The 16,945-nt window shown below is 44.7% G+C and overlaps 1 protein-coding gene across 1 annotated transcript in view; it reads right to left on the reverse strand.

The window, feature by feature from the left end:
* Window positions 1-16,945, reverse strand: part of npm1b (nucleophosmin 1b) — a 116,853-nt gene that overhangs the window by 87,567 nt on the left and 12,341 nt on the right. Inside the window, exons 3-4 of the mRNA XM_060828174.1 lie at window positions 12,625-12,744; window positions 1,052-1,145 (exon numbers count right to left, since the gene is read on the reverse strand). Coding sequence (XP_060684157.1) covers window positions 1,052-1,145; window positions 12,625-12,744 — 214 coding nt within the window. The remainder of the gene's footprint in view (window positions 1-1,051; window positions 1,146-12,624; window positions 12,745-16,945) is intronic.

Genomic DNA, 16,945 nt, shown 5'->3' on the forward strand with positions numbered 1-16,945 from the left:
ACAGAGTCTGGCTTCTTGGTGTTAACCGCTTAGTGTCAGGAGGTGAAGCCTGTGCCAGTGGGGCAGCTACAATGGCCGACACAGTAAACCGGACTGGAGCTGGCACATGGTGCTCGACACAAAGGCTTCCATTTGCCCTTGTTCCATATAATCCTTCAGAGAAAACCTCTCAATTCTTTACGTTCTGTGATGAAAGGTCAGTGAACTGAGAGTGCAGTTGCTGAGCGAAGTAGCTCCTTTTATGTTTAAGTGTGAACCCTGGCTGACGTGCAACAGCACCATGCTGGTAAATGAACTGAAATGATAGACGCTGATAGAAGTCCTGAGCTCCTAAACTCCAGTCTTTCCACCCACTGTGGTGGCAGACTTCCAGATGATAACTCTGCTACGCAATGTTTCATGCCCAATGAGCGAATGTTCCATACTCTGTCAGGGCACAGATCATTTATTCACTTGTAGCTGCAGTGCTGCATGGCCACTGACCTCTGCAGCCATTTAGGTCCAGGCTACATTTATCAGTTGGGATGACTTTTTGCTAAAATGTGGTACTTTGACATCTCCTGGAGTGGATAGGGTTGATGAACAGAGATTGTGTGCAGCTCTGCAGTTGCACACAGCGTTGTCCAGGTACCTTTTAAATATGGATGCCGGAGCCCAGTGGCTCTCAGAATACAGCAGAATGTTTCCCCTCCAAGACATTCTACAAAGAAATATATCAGCAAGTGTCGCTGGGTCAAAGTCATGAAACTCCCTCGTTGCAGGTCTATCTAGAGCAAATGTGATTGCAGGTGGTCAAAAAGGCAACCACTTCCTCCAGGCAATGAGAAGTGAACAATACACGCTAGCTACCACTTCCCATGAAGTGATCTAAAATAAAAAGAACTTTCTGTTCATAAAATTTGGTGTTTTACCCACACAAACAAGTAATTATTCAGAAAAATCAGACGCTTCCCCAGAATTCCCTTCCACTATTACACTCTTATGCACACTTGCATTTCAAAAAGTAAAATTACATGCAATAGTTTTAAAGGTAATGCACTGTGAAACTCACCAACAATGTGCTCTCCGCTGATGTAGATGGGACCTGAACCAGTCTTCAGACGTAAACACACTGGAGGGGACACCTCAAACCCTCCCAGGACGGTCTAGAATGCAAAATGGGTGTTACAATTTTGTTGTTTCAAATCATGTGTTCATTTACTCACCATACTATATCAGGTCCACATTAAAAGGCTCCTTCCAGGCTCACCAATTACTTTATTGATTAACTTGACACGGACGAATTTCACAGTTTGGTTAAGCCCATGTACAGAATTTGCATTCAAGATTGAAACACAATCACTGTCCATCAGAAGCTGTCTTAACTTCCTATGAGGGTTAAAAAGCAAGAGGTGCCTAATTTTCAATGTACTGAATCAAGTTACATTGTTGTACCAATATTAGAAACATTATAATTAGTCTGTGCCTTGAGATGGTGGTAATGACTCCAGGGTTATCTTGGGATCACTTATGGAGATACCTTAGGCTGTAAGACATAGAAGCAGACATAGGCCATTCTGCCCATTGAATCTGTTCTACCATTCAAAAAGATCATGGCTGATCGGATAATCCTCAAATCCATCTGCCTGCCTTTTCCCGATTACACTAAATTCCCTTACCAATTAAAAATCTGTATCATATTTATTTATTCCCTGAAGGCCGAGGGGTGACCTTAGAGGTTCACAAAATCATAAGTGGCATAGATAGGGTAAGTAGACAAGGTCTATTCCGGGCGGGGGGGGGGAAAGAGTTCAGAACTACAGGGAGTTGGTTTAGATTTAAAAGGGGCCCAAGGGACAACGTTTTCACACATGGGTTGGAGAGTGTGTGGTATGAGTTGCCAGAGGAAGTGTTGGCGGCTGGTACAGTTACAACATTTAAAAGGCATCTGGGTGGGTATATGAATGGGAAAGATTTAGAGAGACATAGGCTAAGTGCTGGCAAATGGGACTAGATTTAGTCGAGTTGGCATGGATGAGTTGGTCCGAAAGATCTGTTTCCGTGCTGTACCTCTGACTCTTTAACTCGGCCTCCGCAACACTCTGCAGTGAAGAATTCCACAGACTGACCACTCAGTTATTCCTTACCTCTGTCCTAACTGGGTGACCCGTTACTCAGATTAGGATCTCTGATCCTAGATTCTGCCAGAAGGGCAATAACCTCTTTCCACCTACCCTGTCAAGTGCACTAAGAATCTAATATGTTTTCATAAGGTGTCTTCTCATTCTCCTAAAGTCTAAATGGGTAAAGATCAACCTAAATCAACCTCGTGAACATTCTCTGGATGACCCCTCAACGTCAGTATACCTTTTCTTCGGCAAGGGGACCAAAATAGTTCATAGTATTCAAAAAAATACTGTGAAACAAAAACAGAAATTGCTGGAAAATCTCAGCATGTCTGTGGACAGAAACTAGAGTTAGTTATCTTTTGTGTCTGACTCATGCATGGTTTCGATTTTGCCAGAACTCCCTATTTTTATATTCCATTCCCCTCGAACAAATTCATGACAGTTTCACTCGAGTCTTCCCATCTCTCTCCCGGTAGCCTTCTCCCTCATATGCTTGTCTAGACTTCCCCTTAAATTAAGCACAATCAATTCCTCTATATTGAGAATCACCATCCTTTGGGTAAAAAAGTTTATTCTAAATTCCTTGTATTTTGTGATTATCCAGTTTTAACAACCTGTAATTACCCTCTTCCCTACAAGAGGCATGCTCTCCAGAAGAACATACAGTAGTAGAAAAAGGAAAGGAAATGAAGCCCCAACAATTCTTTCCCATTTTGTAAATAAGCATTCATTTTATTCAGCCATTCAGCCCATCGAGTCCACACTGATACTCAAAGCGTACCACCCAGACCCACCCTATCTCCTCAATTCGTACTGATATGGCTTGATTAAACACAGAAGACAGATTTCAAATTAATTGATCTTTTTCAGTATGATAAGATCTAAGTAGTAAAGGATCAGTCTTTGGGCTTCAATTGTTAACCATCTATATTAATGACTTGGAGGAGGAGGCAGAATGCAATGTGTCCAAATCTGAAATAAAAATAGGTGGAAGGGTATGGGTGACGAGGACATAACGAACCTCCAGGGGAATATCTACAGGCTGAGTGAGTGGGCAAAAACACAGCACATGAAATTTAATGCAGGAAAGTGCAAGAGGTGCTACTCGAGCAGTAATTGATCTCATGTAAAAGTTGACCCCTTATTTTCGGCCACGTTAGCTGGAATTTTCCATATCTCATGTAAATGTCAACCCTAGTTCTTCACAGACAACAGATCAACGTTTCTGAGTCAGTGCACCGATCATCACATCCCACTCCAGCTTTCCAGGCTGCCAGTTGTTCTGCCCTGCTCTCGGCCTTGCAGCCGACAACAACTGGCTGTTGTGCTCCCTTCCAGGTTTTCATAATTACCTTAATTTGATGTTTTTTAAAAACTTATTTGTTTAAGAGATCAATTGGGCTTCTACGAATGAGACTGTATGAATTTTGACGGGTATGAATTTCAGCCCCTCAAAAGTAGTATTTATGTGATAGTCAACCCCATACATTTGACCTTGAAAAGTATTCAAAACAATTCAACTATTACCTGAGTATATACAGTAACTATTGGTCAAGGCAGCATAAAAACCCAAAGGATCTTTGCCTTTTTCAAAGGCATTGTCCAGCAAGGTACTTCATTGTCAGTCCATGTTGTGGATGGTGTAAAGTTGGAATCTATGACTTCCTGGCCCAGGAACAAAGGGGCTACAACTAAGTTAAGCCAATGATCTTAGGAGGCGCAGCGGTTATCACTGCTGCATCACAGCACTAGAGTCCAAGATTCAATTCCAGCATCGAGCAACTATCTGGTGGGGTTTGCATGTTCTTCTAGTGTCTGCGTGGGTTTCCTCTGGATGCTCTGGTTTCCTCCCATAGTCAAAGATGTGCAGGTCAGGTGAATTGGCCATGTTAAATTGCCCATAGTGTTTGGTGCATTAGTCAGAGGGAGGGGAGTCTGGATGGGTTGCTCTTCGGAGGGTCAGTGTGGACTTGTTGGGCTGAAGGGCCTGTTCCTACACTGTAGGGAATCTAATCTAATCTTCTTTAGTCACGTGTAAGTTGTGTGTTCCAACGACCAGACCGAAAAGCTTCCAGTGTAAACAAAAAGAAAAATCCAATTGCTATTATTGTAGAATGAGGCATGCAAGGTTACTATCTGTACTAAACAAATATATCATACAGGAAACAGGCTCCGATCTACAAAGGTTCCTTTCACAGTGAAAGTATGAAAAAAAAGTATCAATATACCACATGTTTGTTTATAACGCTGAGGTCTTCTAGCTCCCGTAAAGAAAAATTATCTGACAGGAATGGTAAACTCACCTTTACTGTATATTTATTTGAATTATCTATGAAAGTAGCAATTGTACTTGTCCATTTCTATTTCAGCCCTTGCTGTAAGTGGGTATTTTAATGCATTCTCCAAATTGCTCACCAAACTCGAACAGAGAAATGTTGCAGGGTAAACATTAGTAATTTCTGCAGAATTTCCAAGAATTTTCTTTTTCCTTTCTACAATTGAGGTGAACAGAGGGGGCCGAGATTATCTGGATCACCTACCATTTACCATAGCCTGTCACAGAAGCATAGATCTTATGGCACAGGAGGCCACTTGGCCCACGGTGTCTGCGTCAACTCCCCGAATGAGCAACAAACCTGTGCCTTTCCCCTTAACCTGCTTTCTCTGAAAAAAACAATGATTCCCTTCCCCATGACTGACTGGGTGATTGATTTGCCATGCGCACTGACATACAGTGAGACGCTTTGTTTACAAGGAACAAGGGGTACGTCAGCTTCTAATTGATCAATTGTGTTAGGGGATTCTGTAGTCAGAGGTACAGACAGATGTTTCTGCAGATAGCAGAGGAAAAGCAGAATGGTGTACAGTTTCCCTGGTGCCAAAATCAAGGATGTCTCGGAGAGGGTGCAGAATGTTCTCACGGGGGAGAGGGGCCAGCAGGAGGTCATTGTCCACATTGGAACCAATGACATTGGAAGGGAAAAGGTTGAGACTCTGAAGGGAGATTACAGAGAGTTAGGCAGAAATTTGAAAAAGGAGGTCCTCAAGAGTAGTAATATCTGGATATCAGTGCTACAGCGGGCGCATAGAGGGGGGAGCCGGAAGGTAAGCGGAGACCAGTTTAAATTAATGATTTTCTTTTCGCAGTCTGTGTTTTTTTTCCCCAACTAGGAGTGGGAACCCGGAAGTCGTCAACAGAGGCTTCTGGGAAGGTAAGATGTTTGAGTGGAGAAGGAACCCGAGACACTATACGTGTAGCGTCTCCCACCCTCCCTCCTCCTCTAACCTAATAAAAGGACTCAGTCGGCTGAACAGGTAAGCTACTTAGTGTTCTTGTTTTGGAGACAAAGTGTAGAGTAATGGCAGCGCAGGCAGTGGAACATTCCTCCTGCAGGATGTTTGAGGTAGGGATGACCACCAATGCTCCTGCCGACTTCACCTGCAGGAAGTGCAGCCAGCTCCAGCTCCTCACAGACCGCGTTAGGGAACTGGAGCTGGAGTTGGATGAACTGAGGATTATTCGAGAGGCAGAGAGGGTGATAGATAGAAGCTACAGGGATGTAGTTACGCCAGAGAACAGAGGTAGCTGGGTAACAGTTAGAGATGGGAAGGGGAGGAAGCAGGCAGTGCAGGGATCCCCTGCAGTCGTTCCCCTCAACAATAAGTATACAGCTTTGGATACTGTTGGGGGGGGGGGGGGACGGCCTAGCAGGGGTAAGCTGCAGTGACCGGGTCTCTGGCAAGAGGTCCGGCTCGGAGGCCCAGAAGGGAAATGGGGAGAGGAGGAGAGCGCTAGTTATAGGAGACTATAGTTAGAGGGACAGACAGGCGGTTCTGTGGACATGGGCAAGACTCTCAGATGGTTTGTTGCCTCCCGGGTGCCAGGATCCGAGACATCTTGGACCGTGTCTTAATCCTTAAGGGGGAGTGTGTGCAGCCAGAAGTCGTGGCGCACATTGGCACCAACGACATAGGTAGGAAGAGGGGTGGGGAGGTCATTCAGGAGCTCAGGGAGTTAGGCTGGAAGCTAAAAGCTAGGACAGACAGAGTCGTCATCTCTGGGTTGTTGCCGGTGTCACGTGTCAGTGAGGCAAGGAATAGGAAAAGAGTGCAGTTGAACACGTGGCTGCAAGGATGGTGCAGGAGGGAGGGCTTCAGGTATTTGGACAATTGGACTGCACTCTGGAGAAGGTGGGACCTGTATAAGCAGGACAGGTTGCACCTGAACCAGAAGGGCACCAATATCCTGGGAGGTAGGTTTGCTAGCACTCTCCAGGGGGGGTTTAAACTAATTTGGCAAGGGGTGGGATCCGGACTTGTAGTCCAGCAAGTAGGTTAGCTGTTTTTCAGGATGTCCAAGAATGTAGGGAGGCTGTGGAGAAGGTAGCACTGACAGGGAATACTTGCGGACACAGATGGACTCAAGTGTGTATACTTCAACGCAAGAAGCATCAGAAATAAGGTGGGTGAACTTAAGGTGTGGATCGGTACTTGGGACTACAATGTTGTGGCCATCACATGGACAGAAGAGGGACAGGAATGGTTGTTGGAGGTTCCTGGTTACAGATGTTTCAGTAAAATTGGGGGGTGACGTTGCTAATTAGAAATGGTATACCGGCTGCAGAAAGGCAGTTCGAGGGAGATCTGCATTTGGAGGTAGTATGGGCTGAAGTCAGAAATAGGAAAGCAGTCACCTTGTTGGGTGCTTACTATGGGCCCCCTAATAGCAGCAGAGATGTGGAGAAAGAGATTGGGAAACAGATTTTGGAAAGGTGCAGAAGCCACAGGGTAGTAGTCATGGGCGATTTCAACTTCCCAAATATTGATTGGAAGCTCTTTAGATCAAGTAGATTAGACGGGGCGGTGTTTGGGCAGTGTGTCCAGGAAGCTTTTCTAACTCAATATGTAGATTGTCCGACCAGAGGGGAGGCCATATTGGATTTGGTACTTGGTAACGAACTGGGACAAGTGATGGGCTTGTTAGTGGGTGAGCATTTTGGTGATGGTGACCGCAATTCTGTGACTTTCGCCTTGGTTATGGAGAGAGATAGGTGCGTGCAACAGGGTTGGTTTTACAATTGAGGGAAGGGTAAATACAATGCTGCAAGACAGGATCTGAGGAGCATAGGTGTCAGGGAAGGATGTTGTTGAAATGTGGAACTTTTTCAAGGAATAGCTACGACGTGTCCTTGATATGTATGTACCTGTCAGGTAGGAAAGAGATGGTCGTGTGAGGGGACTTTTGTTGACGAGGGAGGTTGAATGTCTTGTAAGGAGGAAGGAGGCGGCTTACATAAGGTTGAGGAAACAAAATTCAGACACAGCGTTGGAGGGATACAGGATAGCCTGGAGGGAGCTGAAGAAAGGGATTAGGAGAGCTAAGAGAGGGCATGAAAAATCTTTGGCAGGTAGGATCAAGGATAACCACAAGGCCTTTTATGCGCACGTGAGAAACATGAGAATGACAAGAACGAGGGGTAGTCCGATCAAGGACAGTAGTGGGAGACTGTATTTTGAGTCGGAAGAAATAGGAGAGGTCTTGAATGAGTAATTTTCTTCAGTATTTACAAATGAGAGGGACCGTATTGTTGAAGAGGAAAGTATGAAACAGAGTGGTAAGCTAGAGGAGATACTTGTTAGGAAGGAAGATGTGTTGGGCATTTTGAAAAACTTGAGGATAGAGAAGTCCCCCGGGCCTGACGGACATATCCTCGGATTATGTGGGAAGCAAAAGAGGAAATTGCAGAACCATTGGCAATGATCTTTTCGTCATCACTGTCAATGGGGGTGGTACCAGGGGACTGGAGAGTGGCGAATGTTGTGCTCCTGTTCAAAAAAGGGACTAGGGATAACCCCGGGAATTATAGGCCAGTTAGTCTTATTTCGGTGGTAGGCAAAGTAATGGAAAGGGTACTGAGGGATAGGATTATGGAGTATCTGGAAAGACACTGTTTGATTAGGGACAGCCAGCACGATTGGAAGGGTAGGTCTTGCCTTACAAGTCTTATTGAATTCTTTAAGGTGACCAAGCATGTGGATGAGGGTAGAGCAGTGAATGTAGTGTACATGGATTTTAGTAAGGGATCTGATAAGGTTCCCCATGGTAGGCTTATGCGGAAAGTCAGGAGGCATGGGATAGTGGGAAGTTTGGCCAGTTGGATAGAGAACTGGCTAACTGGTCGAAGTCAGAGAGTGATGGTAGATGGTAAATATTCAGCCTGGAGCCCAGTTACAAGTGGAGTTCCGCAGGGATCAGCTCTGGGTCCTCTGCTATTCGTAATTTTTATTAATGACTTGGAAGAGGGAGTCGAAGGGTGGGTCAGTAAATTTGCAGATGATACGAAGATTGGTGAAATTGTGGATAGTGAGGAGGGTTGTTGTCAGCTGCAAAGGGACTTCGATATGATGCAGAGCTGGGCTGAGGAGTGGCAGATGGAGTTCAACCCTGTCAAGTGTGAGGTTGTCCATTTTGGAAAGACAAATGTGAATGCGGAATACAGGGTTAACAGTAGGTTCTTAGTAAAGTGGAGGAGCAGAGGAATCTTGGGGTCCATGTTGCCACTCAGGTGGATAGAGCTTGTAAGAAGGCTATTAGCGTTCATTAGCAGAGGGCTTGAATTCAAGAGTCGTGAGGTGATGTTGCAGCTGTATAGGACCTTGGTAAGGCCACATTTGGGAGTACTGTGTGCAGTTCTGGTCGCCTCATTTTAGGAAAGATGTGGAAGCTTTGGAGAGAGTGCAGTGGAGATTTACCAGGATGTTGCCTGGAATGGAGACTAGGTTGTATGAGGATAGGTTGAGTGTGTTAGGCCTCTTCTTATTGGAATGGCGAAGGATGAGGGGTGACTTGATAGAGGTTTATAAGATGATCAGGGGAATAGATAGAGTAGACAGTCAGACTTTTTCCCCAGGCACAACAAGTGCTACAAGGGGACATAAATTTAAGATGAAGGGTGGAAGGTATGGGGGGGGGGGGGGGGGGGGGGGGGATGTCAGCAGTAGATTCTTTATCCAGAGAGAGTGGTGGGGGCATGGAATGCGTTGCCTGTGGGGGTGGCAGAGTCAGAATCATTGGTGACCTTTAAGCAGTAATTGGATAGGTGCATGGATAGGTGCTTAAGCTAGGACAAATGTTTGGCACAACATTGTGGGCCGAAGGGCCTATTCTGTGCTGTATTGTTCTATGGATTACTCCCAGTGCTACAAACTAGTGAGGGCAGGAATAGGAGGATAGAGCAGACGAATGAATGGCTGAGGAGCTGGTGTATGGGAGAAGGATTCACATTTTTGGATCACTGGAATCTCTTTTGGGGTAGAAGTGACCTGCACAAGGAGGACGGATTGCACCTAATTTGGAAGGGGACTAATATACTGGCAGGGAAGTTCGCTAGAATGGCTTGGGAGGATTTAAACTAGTAAGGTGGGGTGGTGGGACCCAGGGAGATAGTGAGGAAAGAGATTGATCTGAGACGGGTGCAGCTGAGAACAGAAGTGAGTCAAACAGTCAGGGCAGGGAGGTAGGGACAAGGTAGGACTAATAAATTAAACTGCATTTATTTCAATGCAAGGGGCCTAACAGGGAAGGCAGATGAACTCAGGGCATGGTTAGGAACATGGGACTGGGATATCATTGCAATTATGGAAACGTGGCTCAGGGATGGGCAGGACTGGCAGCTTAATGTTCCAGGATACAAATGCTACAGGAAGGATAGAAAGGGAGGCAGGAGAGTAGGGGAAGTGGCATTTTTGATAAGGGATAGCATTACAGCTGTGCCGAGGGAGGATATTCCCAGAAATACATCCAGGGAAGTTATTTGGGTGAAACTGAGAAATAAGAAAGGGACAATCACCTTATTGGGATTGTATTATAGACCCGCCCCCCCCCCCCCCCCCCCCCCCCAAATAGTCAGAGGGAAATTGAGAAAAACTTGTAAGGAGATGTCAGCTATCTGTAAGAATAATAGGGTAGTTATGGTAGGGGATTTTAACTTTCCAAACAGCTTGCAAAATGTCCAGATTACAGAGGAGGAAGTGCTGGATGTCTTGTAACGGTTAAAAGTGGATAAGTCCCCAGGACCTGATCAGGTGTACCCGAGAACTCTGTTGGCAGTGACAAAAGTGATTGCTGGGCCTCTTGCCGAGATATTTGAATCATCGATAGTCACAGGTGAGGTGCGGTAGACTGGATGTTGGCTAACGTGGTGCCACTGTTTAAGAAGGGTGGTTAAGACAAGCCAGGGAACTATAGACCGGTGAGTCTGACCTCGGTGGTGGGCAAGTTGTTGGAGGGAATCTGGAGGGACAGGATATACATGCATTTGGAAAGGCAAGAACTGATTCGGGATAGTCAACATGGCTTTGTACGTGGGAAATCATGTCTCACAAACTTGAGGGTTGTTTGAAGCAACAAAGAAGATTGATGAGGGCAGAGCAGTAGATGTAATCTATATGGACATCAATAAGGAGTTTGACAAGGTTCCCCATGGGAGACTGATTAGCAAGATTAGATCACATGGAATACAGGGAGAACTAGCCATTTGGACACAGAACTGGCTCAAAGGTAGAAGACAGAGGGTGGTGGTGGAGGGTTGTTTTTCAGACTGGAGGCCTGTGACCAGTGGAGTGCCACAATGATCGGTGCTAGGTCCTCCACCTTTTGTCATTTATAGAAATTATTTGGATGAGAGCATAAGAGGTATAGTTAGTAAGTTTGCAGATGACACCAGAATTGCAGGTGTAGTGGACAGTGAAGAGGATTACCTCAGATTACAACAGGATCTGGACCAGACGGCCAATGGGCTGAGAAGTGGCAGATGGTGTTTAATTCAGATAAATGCAAGGCGCTGCATTTTGGGAAAGCAAATCTTAGCAGGACTTGTACACTTAATGGTAAGGTCCGAGCAAGTGTTGCTGAACAAAGAGACCTTGGAGTACAGGTTCATAGCTCCTTGAAAGTGGAATCACAGGTAGATAGGATAATGGAGGCGGCGTTTGGTATGCTTTCCTTTCTTGGTCAGAGTATTGAGTACAGGAGTTGGGAGGTCATGTTGCGGCTGTACAGGACATTGGTTAGGCCACTGTTGGAATATTGCTTGCAATTCTGGTCTCCTTCCTATCGGAAAGATGTTGTGAAACTTGAAAGGGTTCAGAAAAGATTTACAAGGATGTTGCCAGGGTTGGAGGATCTGAGCTACAGGGAGAGGCTGATCAGGCTGGGACTGGTTTCCCTGGAGCATCGGAGGCTGAGGGGTGACCTTATAGAGGTTTACAAAATTATGAGGGGCATGGATAGGATAAATAGGCAAAGTCTTTTCCCTGGGGTCGGTGAGTCCAGAACTAGAGGGCAGAGGTTTAGGGTGAGAAGGGAAAGATATAAAAGACACCTAAGGGGCAACTTTTTCACACAGAGGACGGTACGTGTATGGAATGAGCTGCCAGAGGATGTGGTGGAGGCTGGTACAATTGCACCATTTAACAGATCCTGTTGTAATCTGAGGTAATCCTCTTCACTGTCCACTACACCTGCAATTCTGGTGTCATCTGCAAACTTACTAACTATACCTCTTATGCTCTCATCCAAATAATTTCTATAAATGACAAAAGGTGGAGGACCTAGCACCGATCATTGTGGCACTCCACTGGTCACAGGCCTCCAGTCTGAAAAACAACCCTCCACCACCACCCTCTGTCTTCTACCTTTGATAGGTGTCTTGCACCACCTATCCAATGGGTAAATGAATAGGAAGGGTTTGGAGGGATATGGGCTGGGTGCTGGCAGGTGGGACTAGATTGATTTGGAATGTCTGGTCAGCATGGACAGGTTGGACCGAAGGGTCTGTTTCCATGCTGTACATCTCTATGACTATGACTACAAGCAGATCATAATAAGCAAGGATGTGCCGATTAAAAAGATTTAGAGAAAAGCATATAGGTTACTTGCACAGGGCATGCGCAACTGTGTCGCTGTCACATTACCAGTTCAGTCAAACAATCAGGAACCATCTTCGCCAACTGAAAGAAAATACTTTGCTCTTTGAGCTCTGCTTCGATCCCGAACAACTACTTGACTTAACAAACAAACACACAAAAAACAAACACACAATGAATAAATGTACAGGCACAGACATATTGGGTAGGAACTAACAGAGGAGAAAGGGAGGTCTGCAGATGCTGGAGATCAGAGCTGAAAATGTGTTGCTGGAAAAGCGCAGCAGGTCAGGCAGCATCCAAGGATTAGGAAATTCGACGTTTCGGGCATATGAAGGGCTTATGCCCGAAATGTCGAATTTCCTGTTCCTAGGAACAAAGAGCCAGGAATCATTTCTCCTGCACGAAAGAATTTACACTGCAGTACCCGATTATCCATCTGTACCAGCTAGGGGGTCTCATTTCCTGGACTCCATTTGCATTATTTCTGATTTCCACTATACTTTGCAAACAACGTATACGAACCTACCTACCTACGAACACAATACACATTAAATGTAAATGCTTCAGCATATATGGAGGCACTTACTGTAGTTAGAATGGATGGTTTCAGAGACGTCAAAGGCACCTTGATCATTTTCCCATTCGGGTTCATAGCCTCTAGCTCAATGACGTGCAGCTCATCTTTTGTTTCTGCGCCCACACATACCTATTGTCAAAACAAAAAAAGGTTATCACCTTTTCACAAAAAAGTGCAAAAATATTTACAAAGGAGGCCTATAAACTAACTTCTTTCAACTTCATTGATGCTTTAAAAAAAAAGAGAAAAATGACAACCACAGTATTGGAGACTTGTGGTTGTGTTGCTGAGGATTGGCAAGACAATTGTGCAAGTCACCATCTAGTGGCATCAGCTAGTTATGACAGTGAAAACAAACGATGCAAAAAGCCCTGATGTTTCACAGAGTCGATCACCACAATCTCATTGGAAAATGTTTCACTGCACTCCAAACTGCATTGCATCCAATTGATCGATTTCAAAGTACTGCTCATTTGTGCCTTCATGAACAGGGCAGCTAATATGCAAGATGCTTCAAAGGCCAAATGCGACAAGTGACCCGATAAATCAGTTTCTAGTGGCGTTGGTCAAGGGGATATTACAGACAGGATACTGGGAAAACACAAAAGTTCTTTCAAATGATATCAAGGAATCATAACCTGAACAGACACCTGACAGTGCTGCACTGAACGTGTCATCTTAATTATACGGTCAACTTGTGAAGGCATCTGAAACTGAAAACAAAAAGTGTCATTGCAAAAGGGGGAAGATTTACCAAGGTATTATTAATGCAAGTTGATGGCCCCCATAGTAGTGGCATATGACACATGTGACACAACTGCAATTACAAAAGGAGTAACACATACATTCTGTTTGCATACAGTCTCAAATTCATATAGAATATCAATGAGCAGTTTAACCTTTTTAATGTTGTTAGCAAAATGACAATACAAAAGGATAGAGTAACAGTACTTTCTGGCTGTGCATGATTTCCCTTCTTGGCTAGTGTTTAAAAGGTATTGACTAAAATGGCACCTTGACTTGACTAAACTTCCGGAATGTGGAAACACTTGCAATTCAGCATGAAAAGGGGAGTTGCAAAGGTCAGCTCTAGTAATACAAAAATAACATTGATTCTGGAAGACGAAAACAATCCAAATCAATATTAAGCAATTACACCAGGGTAGGTCTTGGCAAGAGGTGAGAATTTATTAAAAAATTCATTTGTCACTAGCTGAGCCAATATTTATTGCCCCTCCCTCGAGGTGGTGGTGAGCGGTCTTCTTGAAATGCTGCAGCCCGGCCCATAACGCCCTCACGAAGGGAATTCCATAAAATATTTAATGCTTCACTCTGAATGTTGACAGACATTTGTTAAGCGAATCCTTAAGAGTCCATTCACTCAACTACATTCGATATTCTTACACTCTTAATACCACCTCCAGAGTTGAACAATGATCCATCTCACTTTCTGGATTAGTGGTGCTGGAAGAGCACAGCAGTTCAGGCAGCATCCAAAGTGCAGCGAAATCGATGTTTCGGGCAAAAGCCCTTCATCAGGAATGATCAATCTCCGTCTGCTTCAGTGGTCCCCAGTATTACAGATTCCAACTTTCAGCCATTTTGATCACTTCACATGTTATGAAGAAATGACTGGAGGCATTTGATACTGCAAAAGCAACAGAGCCTTACAACAAATCACCAATAATGCTGAAGAATTGTACACCTTTCAGCACCCCTGGCCAAGCAGTTCCAGTACAGCTACATCTACTCAACAATGTGGAAAATTGCCCTGGTACATCCTGTATACAAAAAGCAGAACAAGTCAAACCTGGCCAATAACTAGCCCATTCGTCTACTCTCGAATAAGTGATGGAAAGTGACATCAACATAGCTAACAAACAGCACTTGCTCAGCGATAACCATCCCCTTAAAGCTCAGTTTGGGTTCAGTCAGGATCTCTCAGCTCCTGACCTCATTAGAGCCTTGGCTCAAACATGGACAAAATAGCGGAGATCCAGAGGAGAGGCGAACGTGACTGCGCTTAGTTTCAAGATCATATTTACTACAGTATGACATCAAGGAGCTGAAATCATACCTGGTACACAAGAAAACGGTTGTGAAGATCGGCTCCAGCAGAAGCCCCTCAGGGTACTGTCCTAGGTGCAACCATCTTCAGCTCCTTCATCAATGACCTTCTCTCCATCATAAGGTCTGAAGTGGGGATGCCTGCTTGGCCCTCTGGTTTAGAGGGATATGGGCTGGTAAATGGGACTAGATTAATTTAGGATAGGTTGGCAGCATAGACAAGTTGGATCAAAGGGTGCGTTTCCATACTGTGCACCTCTATTACTATCAATGTCTGAGGAATTACCAGCAACTAGAAGTGGAATTGGATCAGCTATTTAAAAACTGCAGCTACAAGAGGAGGTCAGAAGCTAGGAACTCTAAAAGTGACATAACTCCTAACACTCCAAAGCATACCCACCATTTAGAAGATGCAAGTTAGAAGCTGACGGAATAGTCTTACCTTCCTGGATGAGTATAACTCTGACAAAGCAGCACCAACTGCAAAGGTCCCCTCCAAATCACTACCCCCAAATTGGAAATATATCATAGCTCCTGCATTGTTACTGGGTCACACTGCTGCCAATCCCTAACAGCATCATGAGCGCAACGACAACTTCTTGAGAGTAAATAGGAATCACTAATTAATGTAAGTCCAGTGTCACCCAGTTTCCATGAATACATTAAAAAAAACTTCGATCAGATCAAGCTTGTTCTTTTTATTTGATTAATTATCAGTTTCTTTGGCTTATTTTCCGATACCTCCCACTTCCAAAGGAAGCGCATCATTTTGCTATGTTCAGAGATAATTAAGATGAAAATAGTTACGAAAACAAAAAAAAGTGTTGAAATATGGGAGAAGGCTATTCATCCCCTCAAGCCTATTCTGCTGTCTAGATCAAGACTAAGCATCTACCTCAATGCAACTTTCCCACACTATCCTCAAATATACAGTCGTGTATGCAATTCTTAAATGCACATTATTGGAGAAAGTGATAGCACTGGAGACTGCTTGGCAGAAGAGTTTCAGTTATGACGAGAGATTGGACAGACTGGAATTAGTTTCCCTAGAGCAGAGAGGATTGTCATTAGACTTTGGGGCCCGACAGGACAGACACAAGGCAACTCTTCTTCGTGATACAATGACCAGGAAAAATAGATTTAAGGTAAGCAGCGGAAAGTTAAAGAGATACCAGAAGGTGGGAATCTGGAACTCACTGCTTGCAAGGGTGGGAGAAATAAAATCCCTCAAAACATTTAGATGCCCATTTGAGATGCCAAGGAATAGCAGGCTATGTGCGAAGTGCTGGAAAACAGGATTAAAACAGTCAAGAGGTTGTTCTGACTGGCATAGACTCAATGGGCTGAAGGGCCTTTTCCTGTGCTGTACCTAGAGTCAGAGATGTACAGCATGGAAACAGACCCTTCAGTCCAACCTGACCATGCCAACTAGATATCCCAACCCAATCTAGTCCCACCTGCCAGCACCCGGCCCATATCCCTCCAAACCCTTCCTATTCATATACCCATCTAAATGCCTCTTCAAAATGTTGCAATTGTACCAACCTCCACCACATCCTCTGACAGCTCATTCCATACACACACCACCCACTGCGTGAAAATATTGCCCCTTAGGTCTCTTTTATATCTTTCCACTCTCACCCTAAACCTATGCCTCCTAGTTCTGGAATCTCCGACCCCAGGGAAAGACCTTGTCTATTTATCCGATCCTTGCTCCTCATGATTTTATACACCTCTAAGGTCACCCCACAGCCTCCAACACTCCAGGGAAAACAGTCCTGGGAAAACAATCCTAGCCTACTTAACCTCTCCCCATAGCTCAAATCCTCCAACCCTGGCAACATCCTTGTAAATCTTTTCTGAACCATTTCAAGTTTCACAACATCTTTCTGATAGGAAGAGACCAGAACTGCCCGCAATATTCCAACAGTGGCCTAACCAATGTCCTGCACAGCCACAACATGACCTCCAACTCCTGTACTCAATACTCAGATCAAAAAGGAAAGCATACCAAACGCCTCCTTCATTATCCTATCTACCTGCAACTCCACTTTCAAGGAGCTACGAACCTGCACTCCAAGGTCTCTTTGTTCAGCAACACTCCCTAGGACCTTACCATTCAGTGTATAAGTCCTGCTAAGATTTGCTTTCCCAAAATGCAGCACCGCGCATTTATCTAAATTAAATTCCATCTGCCACTTCTCAGCTCATTGGCCCATCTGGTCAAGATCCTGTTGTAATCTGAGGTAATCAACTTCGCTGT

Source organism: Hemiscyllium ocellatum, chromosome 1 (genome assembly GCF_020745735.1).
Source record: "Hemiscyllium ocellatum isolate sHemOce1 chromosome 1, sHemOce1.pat.X.cur, whole genome shotgun sequence".
NCBI lineage: Eukaryota > Metazoa > Chordata > Chondrichthyes > Orectolobiformes > Hemiscylliidae > Hemiscyllium > Hemiscyllium ocellatum.